General features: G+C 45.8%; 1 protein-coding gene across 7 annotated transcripts in view; it reads right to left on the reverse strand.

Annotated features, from left to right (window-relative positions):
- Nucleotides 1–12,393: 12,393 nt before the first annotated feature.
- ADGRL1 (adhesion G protein-coupled receptor L1) overlaps nt 12,394–20,663 on the reverse strand; it is a 65,092-nt gene continuing 56,822 nt past the window's right edge. For 4 of the 7 annotated variants that reach the window (XM_020994843.2, XM_020994847.2, XM_078153948.1 and 1 more), the window contains 10 exons: nt 20,425–20,634; nt 19,994–20,214; nt 19,582–19,648; nt 18,743–18,834; nt 18,207–18,375; nt 17,916–18,044; nt 17,641–17,737; nt 17,400–17,528; nt 16,947–16,964; nt 12,394–16,490 (listed from right to left, as the gene is read on the reverse strand). In XM_020994843.2, the coding sequence (XP_020850502.1) occupies nt 15,751–16,490; nt 16,947–16,964; nt 17,400–17,528; nt 17,641–17,737; nt 17,916–18,044; nt 18,207–18,375; nt 18,743–18,834; nt 19,582–19,648; nt 19,994–20,214; nt 20,425–20,634 (1,872 nt within the window). In that variant the 3' untranslated portion in view covers nt 12,394–15,750. Of the gene's footprint in view, nt 16,491–16,855; nt 16,965–17,399; nt 17,529–17,640; nt 17,738–17,915; nt 18,045–18,206; nt 18,376–18,742; nt 18,835–19,581; nt 19,649–19,993; nt 20,215–20,424; nt 20,635–20,663 lie in introns of all 7 variants that reach the window. The other 3 variants (XM_078153947.1, XM_078153945.1, XM_078153944.1) reach the window with 3 other exon arrangements.

The raw sequence follows: 20,663 nt of genomic DNA on the forward strand, positions 1-20,663 counted from the left end.
ACACATATATATCATTTCCCACATTTGAGTTAGGCAGTTTATCCTTGTATAGACTCTCCTGGTTGTCTATTTTTGTGTTTACCTTTCAATATCTCTCTTTACTCCTGTGTTTGAACTTCAGATTTTCTGCACATCTTTGGTCTTTTCATCAGAAATGCTTGAAAGTCCTCTCTATTCCATTAGGGATTTAATTTTTTCTCCTGTAGGATTATACTCAGTTTTGCTGGACAAGTTATTCATCATTAACCATAAGCCTATATTCTTTGTTTTCTGGAATGTCTATATTCCAATCTCTCTGCTCCTTTATAATCACAATTGCAAATCACATGTGATTTTTGAGCTCTTTCTGGCTGCTTGAAGTATTTTTTCTTTGACCTGGAAGCTCTGGATTTTGGTTATAATGTTACTGGTAGTTTTCAATTGGAGGTTTCTTTAGGAGGTGACCAATAAATTCTTTCTGTTTTCATTTTGTTTCTAATTCTAAGAGAGTTTGGCCATTTTCTTTTAAGATTTCTTGAAATTTTATGTGTAGGCTTTTTTTTTTTTGCTTTTTTTTTTTTTGGTCATGGCATTCAGGTAATCCAGTGACTCTTAATTTTTTGCTCTTTAATCTATTTTCCAGTTCAGTGGTTTCTGCTGTGAAATACCTTATGTTTTCTTCTATGTTTTCAGTCGTTTAATTTTGCTATCTGATGGAGTCATTTGTTTCTGTTTTGACCCATTCTAATTTTCAGAAAATTTGTTGCTTAGGTATGGTTTTATACTTCTTGTACCAAGCTGTTAATTACCTTTCCAATTCTTTCTTCATTGTTCTCATTTCTTTTCCATTTTTTTTCCTTCTAATGATCTCATTTCATTAATAAAACTTTTTTTACTCTTTTTAAAAACTCTTGCTTCATCACTGTGGTGCAGTCAAACTGAGATCCAGAACGTAGTCAACTTTCCTGATGGAGTGTAAGAAGACATAAAGCCTTAGTAACAGGTTCCATTTGAAAGAGGTCAGAAATCTTAGTAGGGGTAGGGGATGAGTTGTTTAAGACTCAGACAGGAAATTGCAGCAATCAAATGGAAATTTATTCCTCAAGGTCTCAGTAGAGCCAGAAATCATAGAAATTAGGAGGAAGAAACTAGCCAGATCTGGTCGGGTCGAGTTTCTGATAATCTGGAGGGAAAGAAGAGGAGAAAATTAACTTTCTTTATATACAGCTGAGAATTGTCCTGACCCTCTTAGAGAAGACCCTTTCAGCCTGTAGCCCAAATCCAATCCTGTGACTCTGTGAAAGAATTTAGCCGTAGGCCCCCTTATGTATTGTGGCTACTAGTCTATTTCCTGGGTTGCTAGTTCCTCTTGGAATCAGTCAAGGACACTTCCCCTTTGGACCAGAGCTTTCACATTTCATCATTTTCTAAAGCTATCCTGATCACTGAACCCTTCAATTGAATTACCATGTCTTCTGACCTTTCTGCTTCCTTACCCATGCTCAGAGCACTGCCATACCTTTGCCCTAATTATGTTGTTTCCTTCATTGGCTCATGGAATTTAGAGCCAGAAGATCCAACTCCATTTTACAGATGATTAAATTGAGGCCTAGAGAGAGGAAATGACTTGCCATAAGCTACATAGCTAATGTTAGATCCCATTCAAACCTCTGATTCTAAATCCAGTGTTTTTTAGGTATATTCCCTTCTCCTCATCTCCCTTACTTATATAGAGATGGGAGAGGGGATCAGGCTCCCCAGGAGAGGGCATTTGCATGAGAACAGGGTAGAAAAGAATTTGGCAGTTGTAAATGGAGCCTCTCCCTACTTAGGCACAGTTCTGGGGCATCCATATAGATGACATTCTCTGCTTCCAACCTTGATACCTGTTTCCAGCATACTCTCCTTTTTCTTTTCTTAACCTGACTGCTAAATAATGCAGATCGCAACAGTGTTTACCAGGCCATATTTGCAAAGGAAAAAGGAATCTAGAGATTCAAGATTGATATACCAGGATAAGATGATTAGAAATTTATATAAAAGAATCTACCTAAATCCAGACTAGGTGATATTTAAACTTCCTAAACTCTTCTATTTAACTAGAGGTCCCCAGGTCTAACTTGGCCTACTTGGGCCAAGACAATAATTGTATATCTCTTCTTATCCCACTCCATGCTGATTTGGCTCTCCTCCCCTGTTACCAATCACTTGCTATCTAGCTCTCCTTCCTCTTGCCGGGAGAAAAACAAGAAAATATAAAACAGGTACAGTTTTCCCTTGCTTTGATTCTTTGAAAGTGTCATGGTCTCATTAATAAGAGTGAGGAATACTTTGTCCACCAGTGTACATTGTTACCCATTCACTCTTTCACATCCTATGTGATGCTTGGCCGTGTCCTAATGTTCGCATCACCTCAAAAATCAAAAGAATTCACTCTTGACTACATGTCCTCTACCAGAGTTCACAAGATTTTTGGGCAGGAGAGTGGCCAAATCTGTTCATTGTAAAGGGTGTTTTAATTGTGGTGTGAAGGGAGAAGAGAGAGCCTGGAGGCAAGAAGGTCTAAACCCTGTAGGCTATTTAAAATTTTTTAAAATTCATTTTGAACTTAAATACAAAAAGACAAAAAAAAATCCATGTATATAGCACAACACAAAAAGAGGGTTCAATAAGAAACCATGAATCTCCATTCCGCATTGTTTACTTTCTTTTTAAACTATGTAATAAGCTACACTGCTTTTCTGTGCTTCCTCCTGAGTTTTCTTTTGTTCTCTGCTGTACACGTTTTACTTTTTTTCTCCCTCCTTCCCCACCCCAAACTAGAGAAGCCCATCGTTAGACACAGATATGTATATGTATATGTGTGTATATATATACATGTATAAAAACATATGTATATATATATGTGTGTGTGTGTGTGTGTGTGTGTGTGTGTGTGTGTATGTGTGTAAAACCATACTATACATACTTCTCTTTATCAGTTCTTTCTTTAGAGGTAGACAGCATCTTCCTTCATAGGTCCTTTGTAGTTGATTTGAGTGTTTGTAATACTCATAGTAGCTTAGTCATTCGCAGTTGTTCTTTGAACAATATTGCTGTTGCTATATACAGCATTCTCTTGGTTTTGCTCATTTCACTCTACTTCGTGCAAGTATTGCTTGTTTAGCCATTCCTCAATTGATGGGCATCCCCTCAATTTTCAGTTCCTTGCCACCACAAAGAGAGTTGCTATAAATATTTTAGAACATAGAAGTTCTTTTTCTTTTTCCCTAATTACCTTGGGAAACAGATTTAATGGTGGTGTTGCTGGGTCAAAGGGTATACACAATTTTGTAACTCTTTGGGCTTAATTCCAGATGGTTCTCCAAAACAGTTGGATCAGTTCACAGTTCCACCAGCAGGGCATTTGTGTCCCAATTTTTCCACATCCTCTCCAACATTAGTCATTTTTCAACCCTGTAGGCTATTAACAGTTATGAGGTAACGTAAACGTTATCCATAGCCCTTTGCAGTGGGAGCAGAAAGGAGAGAATGAATGAGAGATTAAAGAGGTAAAAATGCTAGAACTTGGTAATTGATCACATCTGGAGAGTAAGGGAAAAGGAAGAACAGAAGTTGACTGAGGTGCCTCATTATAGCTCCAGGTGTTTAGGGCAGAAGATTCTCCCAAGGGTGCAAGATCTTGGAATTTTCTACCCATTGGGGAGATAAATGGAGGTACCCCAATACCTTATACTTACTCTATTTTGAAACGGTTCTATACTTGAGACTTTTTCTTTAGGCTGGACCACATTCTTCCATTTCAGGGTAGCTTACTCTTTGCCTAAGAGATGTGAAGGGGTCAGCAGCCCTCCAAAAGGGAGATGCTCAGATATCAACCTTGTTTTCTCTGTGAAATGGGTGGGGATGGTGACTCCTTATAAACTCTCACAAGTGACAGTGGGTGGTATTGGGCAGCAGTTGTCACACACAATAGGGAAGGAAATACTTCAGTAACTATCAGTCTCTGAAACATTGAAAATTGGCAAATGTGACTCTAAATGATATGGTTCTGGGCCTTAGGCATTGTGGATTTCAGTCAGCTTCCTGGGGATTCCGGTTATTTTTTGGAGCTGATCCAAGGGAAGACTTTGTCTTTGGCTTAGGGCTTTCACTTTTTTCAATGTTTGTTAAACTTTCCATGATATCAGAATACCCTTCCCCCTTCTCTCTACCCCTCAACTCAAATGAATGTACCTCATCCCTTAGTCCTTGACCTTGCTTGTCTTTCTGGATTCAGAGATCTGTCACACCCAATCCCTAATCTCCTTTTCTCAAAAATCCTTAGACAGCATTCTCAAAGAAGCAGTCATTTGTCCTTTAAATTTATAAATTTATAAACTCTTCCATCTATCCAGAGTCCTTTAGACCCGGTTTGACTAGTGATCCTCTCCATGTTGGGACCTCCGTGGTGACCTTTGTCACCCTTCTCTCAAGCCCTAGAAAAGAATGGTGTCTCTGAACTTAAAATACCCATGTGGAATTAGTATTAACCCACCTGGCTACTCTGGTGCAAGGTCACTGGTCTCTTTTATAATCCCAAACTCACTCTTACCTAATTGGGAATCCTCTTGATTTTGTGGCAGGTTTCTGTTGTGTAACCTATGTTGTACCTAAAGTGGGAAATCAGACTAAGAACCCAGATACTCAAATACTGAAATGGATTGATGGCTTCATCTATTTGGACATTTCTTTTATCCATGCATATGACAATTGATCCATGTCTGCCAATTCTGTGTCGTCCTTGTCCGTGTCCTATAAATTTACCGAAGGCGTTTCCACCTGATGCACTGGAGTTCTTGATTTCTCTTGACATCATAAGGATCCCAGTGGATCAGCCTCTATGCATAGGATTCTCAGATCTATTTATACAGCTTTAACCTCTCTCCTGACCTCCAGTCTCACATTTCCAACTGTCTATTGGATATCTAGAACTGGATGTCAGAGAGATACTTAAACTCAACATGTCCAAAAATGAACTCATTCTCCACCCCCCCAGCCCCTACCCCCACCCAATCATCCTCTCTTCAGAACTTTCCTGTTACTATTGAGGGCATTACTGTCCTCTGTACCCAGGCTTACATTCTGGTTATCATCCTTGATTACTCATTCACCCTCTTCTCTCTCCATACCATATACAATGTGTTGACAAGTCCCTGTCGATTCTACCTTCACAACAACTTTCATATGTGTGTGTGTGTATGTATATGTATATGTGTATATCTACATATCTCTACCTTTATCTATCTATCTATCTATCTATCTATCTATCTATCTATCTATCTATCTATCTATCTATCTATCTGTCCTGGTCTCTCCTTTCTCATAGCCACCATCCTGGTGCAGGCCATCATCACCTCACACCTGGACCATTGCAATAGCCTTCTGATTGGTCTCTGCATCTCAGATTTCTTCCCATTCTAATCCATTTTCCACTCAGCTGCCAAAGTTAACTTTGTAAATAGCATAGGTCTGACCATGTCACTCTCCTGCCAGATAAATTCCAGTAGCTGTCCTCTATGCCTGCAGTGCTCTTCCTCCTTATCTCTACAGATTGGCTTCCTTCAAGCCTCACTCCAAATCCTACCATCTTCAAAAGGCCTTTTCTGGTTTCCTTTAATGCTAGTGCCTTCCCTCTGAGATTACATCCAATTTACCTTGTATATCTTGTATATGCACATTTTCATGTTGTCCCTCCCACTGGAATATGATTGATGCTCCTTAAGGGCAGGAATTGACTTTTACCTTTCTTTGTATCCCCAACACTTAGCATAGTGCCAGGCATGTAGTAAGTGCTTAATAAATATTTGTTGACTGGTTGATTCAGGTTATCTGCCTTGTCCTGACCATGTGATCAGCTCATTTACCTTCTCCCCATCATACATTTCACCAATGATATATTTTACTCCTGTTCTTCATTTGTTAAATGTTGCAGACTCCTCATACCTACCATGTGCCTCTTCATTGTCCTCTGGCTGCAAATTTGATCATTTGTAAATGTTTGGCAACTGTTGTATTTCATTCCTGGAAGCCATATAATGGTCAGTAGAATATTGATGCAAAAAGATGAGCCTTTATTTCTGTGAGAAGTTTGGAGGTCATACCATTTCCTGAAGGTGATCTTGCCTGTTCTTCTTTTCTTACTCAATTCTGGCTCCAACTTGTTCCATTTGTCCTGTCTCTTCCAGATAAACATACTGATGGGCATGTTCCATAGGTTATTTCTCCAATTGGACAACAGTCATTCTTCATCCACTTAATCCTTCCTGTGTGAATAGGCCAAATTCTTTTGGCTGGTTACAGATCTCTTCCAGAAGACTCTGCAGTCTTCCAGGGTGTGATGGAACTATCATGATGTAACATATGTAGAGGACCTTACTTTTAGTGCAGAAACCTCCTTGTACTTCGATTCTTCACTGTGTTCCCTACATTACAATAGCAAACATCTTTGGCAAGCGTTCATCACTCTATTTTATTTTCATCTGATTGTGATCAGAGAGTTATTGAACAAGGTTATCTCTGTTTTTAAATCCTTCAAGGAATTTTGAAGGACTTTTATACATGAATGAGAGACTCTCCTTATAGGAAGAGAGACTTTGTTCTAATGAGTCAAATGCTTTTATTAATAATCAGTGAACAATGAGCACAGTTTGAGTTCTAGGTATTTGTGTGATGGTAAAGATGTAGACTAGTGAGGAATATGGCTTGCGAAAGACTAATACACAGTTCTTTCCTAATATGCTCACTCAGGATGCCCTCCAGGTGTATATAAATGGGAAGGCAGAAATGTAGGTTAGTAGCTGATGTTCTCTTGGTTGCCTTTTGGGGTATTAATAGGGTCAGATTGTTTTATCCCACACTTTGGTATCTCTCCCTCCTTCATTTGCCTTGTGAACCAATCTCTTAACACCCTTGTAATTGTGCCACCTTCAGTGAGGATCTCCTGTGTGCTTGATCCAATCCAACTGTTTTTAAAAATTCTCTTTAGTGCCATTTCTGCCTTCTCTGTAAGTACATCTGGGACTGTACTGTTACGAGTCCAAGTGTGGTGGTTATACTGTCTTGACAGGAAAAAGAGTTTGTCATAAATAGCTTTGTAGATATTTTCAATTTGTCTTATTCCGCTTTCATCCTTAAATGCTCTTTGGATAAATCAATTGATTAATAATATTTATTAAGCAACTATTAGGTTCATAATATACTAGGCATTGTGCTAAGTACTGGGATACAAAAAGAGGCAAATGACAGTCCCTCCCCTCAAGGAGCTTGTAATCTAATGGGGGAGACAACATGAAAACATAGATATACAAAGCAGGCTATATATAGAATAAATAGGAAATAATTCACAGATGGAAGGCACTAGAATTAATAGGGTGGGGAAAGGCTTACTGTAAGGGTTGGGATTTTAATTGGGACTCAAAGGAAGATAAGGAAGACAAGAGGCAGACTTGAGGAGGGAAGGCATTGTAGGCATGGGAAACAGCCAGAGAAAGTGCCTGGAATGGAGAGATGGAGGGTCTAGTTTGTGGAACAGTCAGGAGATCAGTGTCACTAGACTGAAGAGTACATGCTGGGGAAGAATATGTAAGAAGACTGGAAAGGCAGTATGGGGTTATATTATGAAGGACATTGAATGCTAAATGGAACATTTTGTATTTGATCCTGGATGCAATAGGGAACCACTGGTGTTTGTGGAGTATGGGGGTGACATGATTGGACCTAGGCTTCAGGAAAATCACTTTGGTGACTGAATGGAGGATAGATTGGAGTGGGAAGAGACTTGAGTCAGGTAGATCCACCATCAGGCTATTGCAGTAGTCCAGGTGTGTGGTGATGAGGGCCTGCACCAGGATGGGGGCAGTGTCAGAGGAGAGAAAGGGGCATATCTGAGAGATACTGCAAAGGTGAAATTGATAGGCCTTGGCAACAGAATGGATATGGGGAATGAGAGATGGTGAGGAAGTTAGGATGACTTCTAGGTTATGAGCCTGAGGGACTAGGAGGATGGTGTTGCCCTCTATCATAATAGGGAAGTTAGGAGGTGAGGGGGCTCAGTGAGAAAGATAATGAGTTCATATTTTGATATGTTGTGTTTAAGATGTGCATTGGACATCTAATTCGAGGTATCTGAAAGGCAGTTGGAGATGTGAGACTGGAGATCAGCAGAGAGGTTGGTCTAGGATAGGTAGATTTGAGAATCATAATATGATAATTAAATCTATGGGAGCTGATGAAATAAGCAAGTGAAGTAGTATAGAGGGAGAAGAGATGAGGGCCCAGGACAGAGCCCTGAGGGACACCTGCAGTTAGAGGGTCTGATCTGGATGAAGATCCAGCAAAGGAGACTGAGAAGGAGTGGTCAGAGAGGTAGGAGGAAAAACAGGAGAGAAACCTAGAGAGAGGAGAGTATCAAGGAGGAGAGAGTGATTGTCAGTGTCCAAGGCTGCAGAGAGGTCAAGGAGAATGCCATTTTATTTGGCAACTAAGAGATCATTATTAATTTTGGAGAGAGCTGTTTCAGTGGAATGATAAGATCAGAAGCCAGATTATAAGGGGTTAAGAAGAGAGTGAAAGGAGAGAAAATAGAAGCATCTATTGTAGACTGCCTTTTTGAAGAGTTTAGCTACAAATGGCAGAAGAGATATAAGACAATAGTGAGTATGGAAGGATCAGGTGAGGGTTTTATGAGAAAGGAGGAGACATGGACATATTTGTAGGCAGTAGGGAAGGAGCCAGTAGACAGGGAGAAACTGAAAATAAATGATAAAATGGAAATGATGGGGGAGGAAATGGGAAGGAATGGGATCACTTGAACAGGTACAGGGGTTGGTCTTGGTAAGGAATAAGGCCACTTCGTTATGTAAGAAAGATAAAGGAGGAGAAAGTGTCAGAAGACATCTGATGATAGGAGATGAAAAAGAGAAGAAAAGGGAAGAGAAGGGAAAGAAAGAGGTGATTTAAGAGAAGAGAAGAGGCAGCTCTCAGCACATGGCCTCAGTTTTTTTCTATAAAATATGAGGCAAGGATCTCAATTTAGAGGATGGGGGGAAAGGGAGCCATAAGAGGTTTGAGGAGTCATGAAAAGCTTGGCAGAGCCACGATGGTATGGGATATTGATAAAGGAGGTATGGTGGGATTGCCTTGCAGCAATTGAGGTTGTTTAGTATAAACTTGTAGTAGATTCAGTCAAAACAGTTGTGTGATTTTCCTTACTCTTGTTCTGCAGTATGTGTGTAGGGGTGAAAGTGGTGAATAGTGAAAGTGGTCCAGGGCTGAGGTGTGGCAGGGTGTAATTGGAGATAAAAGAGAGCTAGGGATTTAAGAGAGGAGGACAGTGGAGAGTTGAATTGGTTCACCAAGGGGTCGAGATGGGGAAAAGAGGAGAGAGTGGCTAGTGTAGTGAGATAGCCTGAGAGAGAATTGAGGGGTCAAGGGATTAGAGGTCACAGCAAAGAGAAAAAGCAGGGTTTTGTAAGGGAAAGTAGAGGGAAAGGTGAAAAGCCAATAGGTTATGGTTCAATAAGGGGTTTTGGAATTCTTGAATTTGGAGGTGGTGCATTTGTGGGTGGTGGGTTGGGAGAGTAGGTCATGGGAAGTAAGGAGGTTAAGGAACTGAGTGATTAGGGTGTTTGAGGGAGGGTCAGTATGTATGGGGCCACCTATTATGAGGGCAGGAGTTGGGGAAGAGAGAAAGACTGTGAACCAGGTACCAAATTCATTGAGGAAGGAAGGAGAATGACCTGGGAATATGTAGACAACAGCTATCAGGATGACTTGCTTAAGTTAGTTTTCTCTCTCTCTCTCTCTCTCTCTCTTTCTCTCTCTCTCTTGACTAGGCAATGGGGTTAAGTGACTTGCCCAAGGTCACACAGCTAGTAAGTGTCAAGTATCTGAGGTCACATTTGAACTCAGATCCTCCTGACTCCAGGGCCAGTGCTGTATCCACTATGCCACCTAGCTGCCCCTTAAGTTAGTTCTCTTGACAAGGTTTTCTTAGACTGGTTTTGCCAATTCCTGTTTCTCTCTGCTTTATGATGTGATACACCTTGGAATCACCTATCACTCTTATTTGTAAGATTTTACAAATGAGTTTATATTCTAAACTAGTGTTGACTTTGGTTGCTATCTCTCTCTACAAGGCACTTAGGTGTTTGCTAAGGTTCTTTATAAACTCTTTTGCTCTTTTCTCATTATGGCAATTGATTTTTATCAATTAAACTTCTGTATAAAATTGTTATACAATTGCTTTCTATTGTCTGTTACCCTATTTTCTGTTATCAGTAATTTATTTAAATAGGTTGGGGTTGAATTATTTCAGTTATATGCCATGTTTGTTTTCTCCTTTTTATTTCTTCTAGCTATTTATACTATAATATCTCTGCTGTCTTTCAGTCATCCTGAAAGTCATGGAGATGCAGCATGGCCTTGGAGAAAACTGGCCTGAGAGCCAAAAACACTTGAGTTCCGGTCCTGGTTATGTGACTCTGGACAAGTCACTTAGCCTCTCAGTAAGCTGCAATGAAGTTGCTAATTTCCATCAGTAGGAGGAATGTCTTCATTCTGTCCCAGTTCTTTATTCCAATGAAATCACAGGTCTAGTCCCTATGCCCAGCTTTATACTAGTTCTCTTTGCTGTAACAAGCTAAGGTCTGATTGTATACAGACAAACAGACTTCCATGTTAATGAGGAGTCTTCTACTGTTTATTGAAATATACCAATTTCATTTTCACATCTAGCATCAGTTGACTCCTTTCTTGGAGAAAGTATTCATGATGGAAAGGCATGAAGTTTCTGTGTAGTAAACATGTATCTGTCGTCTCTCACTGCCGCTTCCTGAGCTGTGTTTTCTGTGTTTCATCATACTCACCTTTCCTACCTTTGCATTGTAGTCACAGAGTACAAAACTGTATGTCGGTATAATTTGGATTGTCTTATCAAATTCTTTGTAGAATTTCTCCTCTTCAGTTTCCACACAACCATGTTATTAGTTCACGAGCTGTATTTGATTTCATGGTGGCCTTTTTGCAAATACTATGATCGCTGGAGTTTTAGATAACCAAAGGTCTCACAAAATTGATGCCTTTGGGCACACGATACAAACAACCCCACCAACTTACTTCTTAACTTCTTCAAGGGATTGGTTACCTGGGAGTGATCTTGCTGTTTAGATGCAAAACCTTCTTATTTCTTCTAATTTCATTTCTATTAAGAATGTCAAGATTGGTATGATTCAGTTCCTCCTGTAATATGCCTGGTTGTTGGTCATTGGACAAGGATCTCACATTTATCGCATTAACAGCCAAGGTGAATAGACCAAGGTGAGTTTTATAAACAGTCTAAAAACTCTGCTTCTTAGTACCCATTGATACCTTTCCTCCCGTTCTGCTACCATCACTGCAGAAGCAGAAGTGGGTAGAACTGAGGGACGTTTTATATTTTTCTTTGTTTCATGGGTTGCCATGACCAAGGAATTCATTGACAAGTGGCCAACATACTGGTGGTCAGTTTCTCCTTATGTGGCCAGGCTGAGTTTTGGAAAGCAGATTCAGTCTGTTGTCAGAACCATACTTGGAACCTTTGCAGCATGTTAGAACCTGACAGAGCTTAGGCTGTGCTGACAGAGCCCTCAAGAACCCAGGATCCCTCTATGCCATGGCTAAAAATAACTCTCATATGATTAAGGTTTGTCTAATCGTCTCAAAAAAACAATACAACACTCCTTGGAAAGTACACAAAGACAAGGTCTGTCATATTATTATTTTTGACATATGTGCCATAGAGGAGGAAAGATTACAGCGGTAAAGAAAGAATGAAAGATAAAGGAATTGCACAGCGAAATTGTCAAGAGAAGTTAAAAAAAATGCCTTCCTAACCTGTGTGTGTATGTGTATGTGTGTGTGTGTCCCTAAGAGGGAGTTGGAAGTTTTATACATCATGCTTATACTCATGGTTTCAAATCTCAACAGCCCTGGTTTTTGTAACAAGGAAAGATATACGTTTGAATCCTGGCTCTGCCACTTGGACTATTAAGTCTGGCTACATTTCATTTAAATCTCATTGGGCCTCAGTTTCCTCATCCATACCGGGGGGATGATAATATCCTGTATGACTGACCTCTTGAGGTTGTTGGAAAAAAAATGCTTCATACCTTAAAGTTCTATATAAATAGTATTATTAATACATCCTGGAGACAAAGAAGGTCCTTGGGCAGAAAATACCATTTCTCCCATTGGACTGCTTTATCTTATAATCACTCCAAAGAATTTGTCACTGCCCAAAGCTGAGACTGTCATTGAGGTCCTCCTTAACCTTTGGTCCTCGTCCCACTTGTTTCCCCATTTTGCACCCCGAAATAAATCACTCTGCTCCAAACATTCCAAGAAATCTTATTTTCTTTATTGTTTGATTTTTTTTTTTGACTCGACAATGGTTTCTTTTTTTTTTTTGGAAGTTTTTTCTTTTTTTTTTTTTTGAAACGTACTCGTTGTCTTTATGAGTCTCTTGTTTTGTTCTCGTTAAATGCACTCGACCCAAAATTGGTTTGGCATATCGAAAAGGAGGAGACCAAGGCAGGGCAGGCGGGTGGCGGGAGGACCGGAGGAGGGAAGCCCAAGCGGACAGAGAGAAAGCAAGGGCGAAAAGAAGGGTGAGAGGAAGACAAGACAGATGGGAGAGACACAGAGGAGAAAGACAGACAGAAGGAAAGAGAGGCAGAGACAGAAAAAAGGGAGAGAAGGCAAGGGGACCAAGAAAAATGAAAATCCAGAAACTGCCTCCCACAAAATTTCAAGAGGGAAGGAACTCATGAGCCCAGGGAAAGGAGAGCAGGGGGAGGAAACCAAGAACTTTCTCTATACAGTGGGTCCTGTCCCAGCTGAGGTGGGGGTGTCAAGGCACCAGGGCTCGTTGGGGTGGGGGAACAGTTGGGTTCTCTAGGGTGGCTTGGAGCTGGGCTGCCATGGTCTCTGTATCCCCACCAGGGGGCCCTGCCATGCAGCCGTGAGGCCTAGGAACCCTTCCCGTTGCTATCCCTGTCCTTGATAGATGGGAACCTACTGACTGACTTCACCCTACCCCCATGATTGTCCATGTCTGGGGAGATAAGGGGAGGGTGTGTGTGGAGGGGAGAGAAGGACTCCTTACATTCCTTCAGGTTCCACAGAAACCCAGGAGTTCCCAATCCCCAGCTGGTGTCATATGGCCACCCCAAAGTCTGAGGCAGGAAGGGTAGGGGGCCCTCTAGATCTTCCACCTGCCAGCTCCCTCAGCAGCCACGTCCCTTCCCTCTCCTTCCCCCCTCCCAAACAGGGGCTTTTCACAGACCTCCCCTACCCAGATGGTGAATCGAGACAGAGGTCACTGGGGATAGCTCCTGCCCTAAGTCTCTCCCAAGCACAGAAAGAGGGGAATGTTGTATGGGGGAAATGGTGATACAGGGCCTTTGGGTGGTCCTTGCCTTCCCCAACCTGACCTCACTGCCATCCAACCCAGGGACTCCTGGCGAAGTGAATTTAGCACTTCCAACGCAAGGTCACTCTCAGTCTTATCTAGGAGAGCAAGAGATGGAGACCAACCATGTTCTCCTTCTAGCTGTCCTCCCCACCCCTGCCCCCAATGTGGGACAAAGCCACCATTCTTTGGTTTGACCCCTTCTCCCCCACATGATGGGGACAAGCCAGCCCCAGCTCCCCAGGAGGAGAGAGGGGGTTTCTAGCAGCAAAAAGGATTCCCCCAATACCCCCATCTCTCCTCCTACCACACATACTTATTCCCCAATTACTCCCTGGAGCTCCTGCCCCCCCAAACCAAGAAGTTAATGGCAGCAGCAGGCTGAGACCCAAAGATGTTAGAAAACTCATGGCACTTGTGAGAAAAGTGGTAGGGGGAGGGTGTGAGGTGGAGGGAGCAGGAATGGGGAGGGGCCACCCTTTGGGGAAATGGCCACAAGGGACTCCAGGGACCAGGGCATTGTAGCAACATTGCACAGCTGGGCTGTCCCATTCCCACCCCAAGAGGCATGGAGAGGAGCCCTTAGGTGAGGATAGTGAAAAAAGGTTAGAGAGGAAAAGAGAATATAGCAGGGAGAGGCACTCGTGAGCAGATTCCCCCCAAAAAACCAGCTTCTAAGAAGTGTAGGAGGTTTGGAGAAACAGCCCAGCTGAAGTGTCCCTCTGATGCCTTCCCTGCTGGGGATCTCCCATGCTTTCCAGACCGGGCAAACTCCACCATTCCAAACCCTGACCCCAAACCCATGGACACCCAACTCCCCTCTTACCCTTCCCTACTCCAGCACCTGGAGACTGGGGGCCTTTGCCTTTTTTCTTTTTCTAAACTCTTCCATTAGCCCCTTTAGACAGAAAAATGACGCCTTTATCCCTTTGCTGGTCCTGAGGCCCAGAAGCAATTTGCAGTGAACAGAACTTAAAAGAGATGGTGTAGCCGCCTCAGGGAAGCATCTTTGGGTCGGAGGGGTCTCCCCTTGGCAGGGAGGGAGGGGCGAGGAAAGGAAAATGGGTCCCTATTCCTGGAGCAGGCGGTGGAACGCATGCCCCAGGAGAGACGGTGCCAGGGACTGGATTCAGAGGGAAACGACAGGAACATGGTGCCAGGAAGGAAAAAAAGGTTGTGTTTCTTTTGCTTCTTGCTTTTGTTTTGTTTGTTTGTTTGTTTCTGTCTTTTGATTGTAAAAAGCTGCCATGGAGGCCCCCACTCCAACCTGGCCAGGATGCACGCACAAGCAGAGAGAAGTCTTGGCTGCTGGGTGGGGAGGTGGGGGGGGGGGAGGTAGGGGGGGAGGTGCTCTGGTTGGTGGAGAGCCAGAGCTGGCCTGGGCTGTGGGCTCCCAGTGGCTTCAAGTGATGAGATTTTTTTTTTGTAATTTTTTTTTCTTTTCCATTTCGTTGAAATATTTACAGCAATGGGGGAGGAGGGGAAGGGTAAAGAGGCCCCCCGCCCCAGGGAGAGTTCCAGACCCAGAATCTACTCCCCAGAGATCTGAGCCCACAGAGCTGGGAACTGCCCCCCCCAGGGGCCACCCCCATGGGCAAGGGGCCCCATGGGGGGTTGTGCTTAGTCAGGAGTCACCCTGGGGGGGGGTCAGTGGGTACAGTCTTGGAGGGGAGCTCAGAGCAGGCTTGCTTCCAGGGAGGGAATGAGGGGTAGTTGGCTCAGAAGAAAGTTCAACATTTAAACCTCCAGCCGCACCCCTCAATCTCCCTCCTGGGGCTTTCCCTTGGGCTAGAACCCCCAGTTTCAGGGGAGTAGGAGGATACACAGAAGGCTGTCCATCTGTCCTTTGCCCTGAAATTCTTCCTTGGGGTGGGGCCTGCAAGGTTTCTGGCTGCAGAGAGGAGCCAATGAAAGGTTTGGCAAAGTGGGGTTTTGGCAACCGCTTTACCCCTGGGCAGGGAATCTAGGAGGGACTGTGTGCCTCCACCTTCTTGCCCATCTACCCCCAGGGGGCCCTCAGCTCATCCCCACAACACTCCCCCAAAACAGCTGGTGCATGTGGCTGTCAGGAACTCCTGTGTACCCTGTACATCAGGGACCCTGCCCCCTCAGAGTCCCCTAAAAGGGGAATGGTAGGGCCCATAGGTGAGGGGGTACATATGGAGAGGACAGCCTGTCTCACACTCCATTTAGTTCACCCTTTATCCCCCAAAGTCCTCCCCTACCCAGGGTCCCCCTCCCCTGGCACTGGGCCACCCAGCCCTCTGAGTCCACGGGGCCCCTCAGAGGCTGGTGACCAGCTGCATCTGGCCATCACCATCAGGCCCTGGCCCCTCCAGGCCCGGGGCAGCCAAGTAGCCTTCATGGCTAGGCCGCCGCACCTGGTAGTAGCCCTGCAGGGGGTTCCGGGCCACCAGGGCCGGGCGGGAGGTGTAGTAGATTTCAGGAGGACCAGGTGGGGCTGGAGGGGGTGGAGGAAGGGCCTCACTAGGCCCCTCTGGGCTACTGTCCGGGTAGGAGGGCGAGTCCCGAAGGTTGGCCCCACTGGCATAGAGGGAGTCCCGGCCAGGAGGGGAGGAGAGGGGTCGGCTGACTGCCCCATCCTCAGCCGCACAGCTCTCTGATTCGTCCAGGTCACTCTGATACAGCACCGACTGGGCCCGGGGCAGCAGTAGGGGCTCCTCCAGGGCCTTGTAGAGCAGTTCGATCTCAGCCCGGTCAGCCCCTCCGGGCGCCCCTGCCTCTTCATCCCCACCACTACCTGGGACAGGTGGCACCGGGGGCTCAGGGGGTGGGGGGCCTTTAGCTGCCCCACTGCTACCCCTGAGGTTATTGTGCACCAGCTCCGAGATGATCATCTTCTCAAAGGCAGCAGCATCAGCCAGGTTTCGTCCTCGCGGTGGTTCTGGACCCCCATCCCCGGGAGGGAAGTCGCCACTTCGTAAGGAGTAGCTGTTGTTAAAATTGCCATTAAGTGGAAGGGTGTCCATACCGCATGCATCCCGGCCTCCTAGAGGGTGTTCTGTAAGACAGAGAGGCACTGGTCAGGAGGAAGGGGGCAGCCTGGATGGGAATGTGGTGATGAGGAAGGAAGCATGTGAGGGAGAGGGGCTAAGCTGTTCTCTCAAAAGCTCCCTAGGACTCTTCCCATCACCCTGGGGAGTTGAGCCCTTCCACTTTTTACCTCCTCACCTGAAGCTGGGGATACTATTCCCGCTCCAGCCACCTCCACCAGAAAGAACTAGCTTTTCCAGGGCCATTCTATCACTCATCAGGAATTCTCCAGCGGATCCTGAGGAATCATAGCTAGGGGGTTTGGACGCTTAGGGATATGAGGGGCTGAGGTTGACCCTGCCTAGAGAGGAGGGTAATCCTATATGTTCTGACCCACACTTGAGGCCATCCCCGCCTGGCAGCAGCTACTGCCTTAGACTGTCTCCCACCTCCTGAAATATTACTGGAAAAGGGTAGGACGTACTGGGCTCCCGGTAGCTCCCTGTAGGTTTGCATGAGGAGAGAAAAGAGAGAGGTTTAGAATGAGATTGGTCCAGAGATATCATCTCCCAACTTCAAACACCCAGCCCCCAATCCAGGGCTTATGAAGTCATCCCTCAAACAAAGACTAGTAGTTCTCATGCCCAGTCCTCAAAAAAGGGGTCCTATTCTCTTTTATAACAATTCAATTTTCTTTAGTGGCTTAAGGTTCACAAATATTTTCCTCACAACAACTCTGAGGTAAGTATTATTATACCCATTTTATAGATGAGGAAACTGAGGCCCAGAGACATGAAGGCACTTGTCCATGGTCACACAGTAAGTAAAAGAGCAGCCTTTTGAACCTAGGCCTCCCAATTCCCAAGTCCCACACTCTTTCTGCTACAACCAGCCATTCTACCTTTCTCAGCTCTGTCCCCACAGGTAGTCCTTTTACCTGGGGAGTTGAAGACAGGGGGTGAAGAGGGGTTGAAGCCCACAGACTCAGCAATGAGGGTATTGTAGGGGCTGGTCCCACCTCGAGGCTGCAGCACAGGGTTGGTTAGCAAGTGGTTCCCCATGGTGCCTAGCAGAGGAGAGCCAGGTATCAGAGATCAGCAAAGAGTCCAGAGTCTGATGGAATTTCAGGATGAGGAAAGGAAACTGAGTCAGAAGGGGCAGAGATGTCAGCGTCTCACCTCGGTTCAGTGTTGGGGTGCTGTTGATGTCTCCAGCCATGAAGGATGACTCTGTCTGCTTCCTCACAGTGTCATTCCACATCCTTCGAATTCGGCTCTAGGAACACAACAACGCAGGGCATGGCAGAGGGCTCAAGTGCCCTCAGTGCCTAGGCTGGCTGACCCTTCCGTGACAAGGTTAACCCCTGACCTTCCTTTCCTCGATGGATGTCCTCAGCATCACCGGCCCTGCCACTGGGCAGCCCCCCCCCCAGCCCTGACGGAGCCCCAGGTACCTGGGTCCCCGTATAGTAGCGGTTGTTGCTGCGCATCGCAGAGGTCTTGAGGGAGCCGTGCGCACCTCCAGGGGGTGGTCGGATGCAGCAGTAGGAGTGGCGCAGGCATTTACTATACTCCTTGTGCACCTGAAGGTAGGTGAAAGAGGAAGCAGCAGGTGGGTCAGGCAGAGAGGAAGGAGTAGGGCTGACTTACTCTGCCCTCAAAGCCAGGTTACAGGAGAGAGAAGGGAAAGGCCCTTGGGAGAGTGGAACCCAGAGGGCAGAGAGCTGGGGCAACACCCCTCTCACCTTCTTCTGCAGAGCGCAGTGAAAGACAAAGATGAAGACCCCCTGGAAGGCATTGAAGGTGGTGAAGAGATAGGCCATGACCACCGACTCCTTGTTGATGAAGAGGAGGCCAAAGGCCCAGGTGAGACCCAGTAGGAAGAGGAGGGCAATGGCCCCCAGGGCCCAAGACCTGTAAGGTGAGGGTGGGGCAAGAGCAGAGAAAAAGCATCTGAGTCATCCCCTAGGCCGCAGCTTCTTAGAGGAAATCAAGGTTCCAGAGCAGAGGAGCAGCTTAGGTTAAGCTGGAGTATGTAGATGAAAGGTTCGGGGGGGGGGGGAACCTACAAGTAGGGGAGGACCATCCCTCAACCTATCCAACCCCAGCACAGTCACCCTAGCTTCTGCATCCTCCAAGTTATCATTTCAGCTGGCAATAGGTCAACAGGGTCCTCAGCCAGGCTGAGTCCAGGGTCTGGGATGGGCAGTCAGTCCCTGGGGCTGAAGCTGGAGCTGGAGGCTCCTGGGAGGGGGGCCAGGGTCCTCAAATGGTCACCTACTTGATGTTGTCCAGGCGGCTAGAGTCAGGCTTGAGCACGGAGGAGCTGCGGATCATCTTGTGAAGTGTCACCATGAGGAACACCAGGTTCACCTGAGAAATGAGGAAAGGGACAAGGACATGGTGGATGGTGGGGGAGGCTACTTGGCTTAGCCTGACTTTTGCTCACCATGATGCTCTTAGGACTTTGGTTAGGTCTGGTCTGAGACTGCTGAATGCTGAAGGGATACCTTGTTACCTGACACCGGAAGTGTGCTCTCACTCCATTATGGGTACCCACATGATAGCCTGAGGCTGTTTTGTTTTTCTATTCCAATTGGAAGGATCAACCAAAGCAGCTTCACTTGTGTCCACACACACACACACACACACACACACACACCCGGATTTGGGAGTCAGACAACCCATGTTTGAATTCTGGCTCTGCTACTTACTGCCTGTATGACCTTGGGCAAATATTTAATCTTTCTGAGCCTCAGTTTCTCAATCTGTAAGATAAGGGGGCTGGTCTAAAGAATCTCTAAATTCTTGTCTAGCTCTGTAGGAGTGTGAGGCTAGAAACTACCCACTGTATGGGGAAGATTAGAAACCATCCCTCCTTTGGGGACACCAGACATCATAATTAGGCAGGAGAAGATTGAACACCACCATTATGTGGTGAAGAAAGGATTAGTTCCATTTCTTAGGTCTTGAAAAAGGCAGGCAGAAGAGGGTACAGAAATTTTCCTCCTTTTCAAATTTTGGGATAAGCCCCTCAGGAATGATGAGAAGAGTTAGGGGGTGAAGAGCACTGTGTTTCAAGGAGGCCTGATGAATTTGGGGCCCTCTCCTCTGACTCACCACAATGACAAATGAGACAGGCCCAATGAAACTCCAGATGAAATAATTGTCCACTCGGAGCCAGCAGCTGTCAGACAGACAGAGGGTAAGGTAGAGATAGGAAAGGGGAAGGAAGGACAATAGGCATTTATGTAGCGATAAGCACATAGAGCACACGTTCCAGGTTCTGTGCTAAGCATTTTACAAATATTATCTCATTTGAGAGAAGGACCCAGGGGACCAAATAGCTCCACCTCCACCACCAACAGGACTCCCCATTTTGTCCCTGGGGGGCTGATTCTGCTTAGTGGGGTTTCTGTGGAGTCGAGAGGGTACGTCCTAGTCACTGAATGGTCCCATCCCAAGGGCTAGTGCTATTCAGGGGTTCAGGAGAGCGGACGCCAGAGAGACAAAGAGAAGAACAAATACTCACGCCTTCTCAGTGCCGTAGCTGCGATAGTCGATGGCGGCAGCGATGCCCACGACCAGGGCCGGGAAGCAGTAGCCTCCCAGGTAGTAGTATTTGGTGCGTGAGTACTCGCTCTCAAACACCTCCACCAACAGCAAGTAGAGATGCACGCCCTCCAGGCACAGCCAAGAGAAGGCTGCCAGGAAGAAGTAATGCAGCAGCCCCGCAAAGATGGGGCAGGCGATCTAGGGGCACAGGCACCAGGCATGAGGGGGAATGGCCCTACCCGGGCCAGCCCTCCTGCCACGCTCCCAACCCGGCTGGTCCTTGAGCCCCACTGCCCAGCCCCCTTGAAGCTGAAGCGGTCCGATGTTGGCGCGCAGTGGACGTGGCAAGCTCTGGCCCTCTCCTCAGGGAGGGAAGTAGGCCCGCCCTGTCCCCGCACCCTGACTCACCTCATATTGGGTCTTGTCAATGCCAACAAGGAAGAGCAGCTCGGCCAGGAAGAGGCTGATGCAAAGATTCTTATGGATAGTGTTTCGGTCAGTCTGCAGCCCCCGAAGGAAGCAGAAGGTGGAGATACAGATAGCCAGGCAGACAAGGGAGACCACGATGCCCACCCAAGTGATGACAGACAGCAGCAGCTCATTGATCCGGCCTTGGTACTGGGGAGGAACCAGGAAGGGCAGTTTTA

This window comes from Phascolarctos cinereus, unplaced genomic scaffold, assembly GCF_003287225.1.
Source record: "Phascolarctos cinereus isolate Bilbo 61053 unplaced genomic scaffold, phaCin_HiC Scaffold_4;HRSCAF=312, whole genome shotgun sequence".
NCBI lineage: Eukaryota > Metazoa > Chordata > Mammalia > Diprotodontia > Phascolarctidae > Phascolarctos > Phascolarctos cinereus.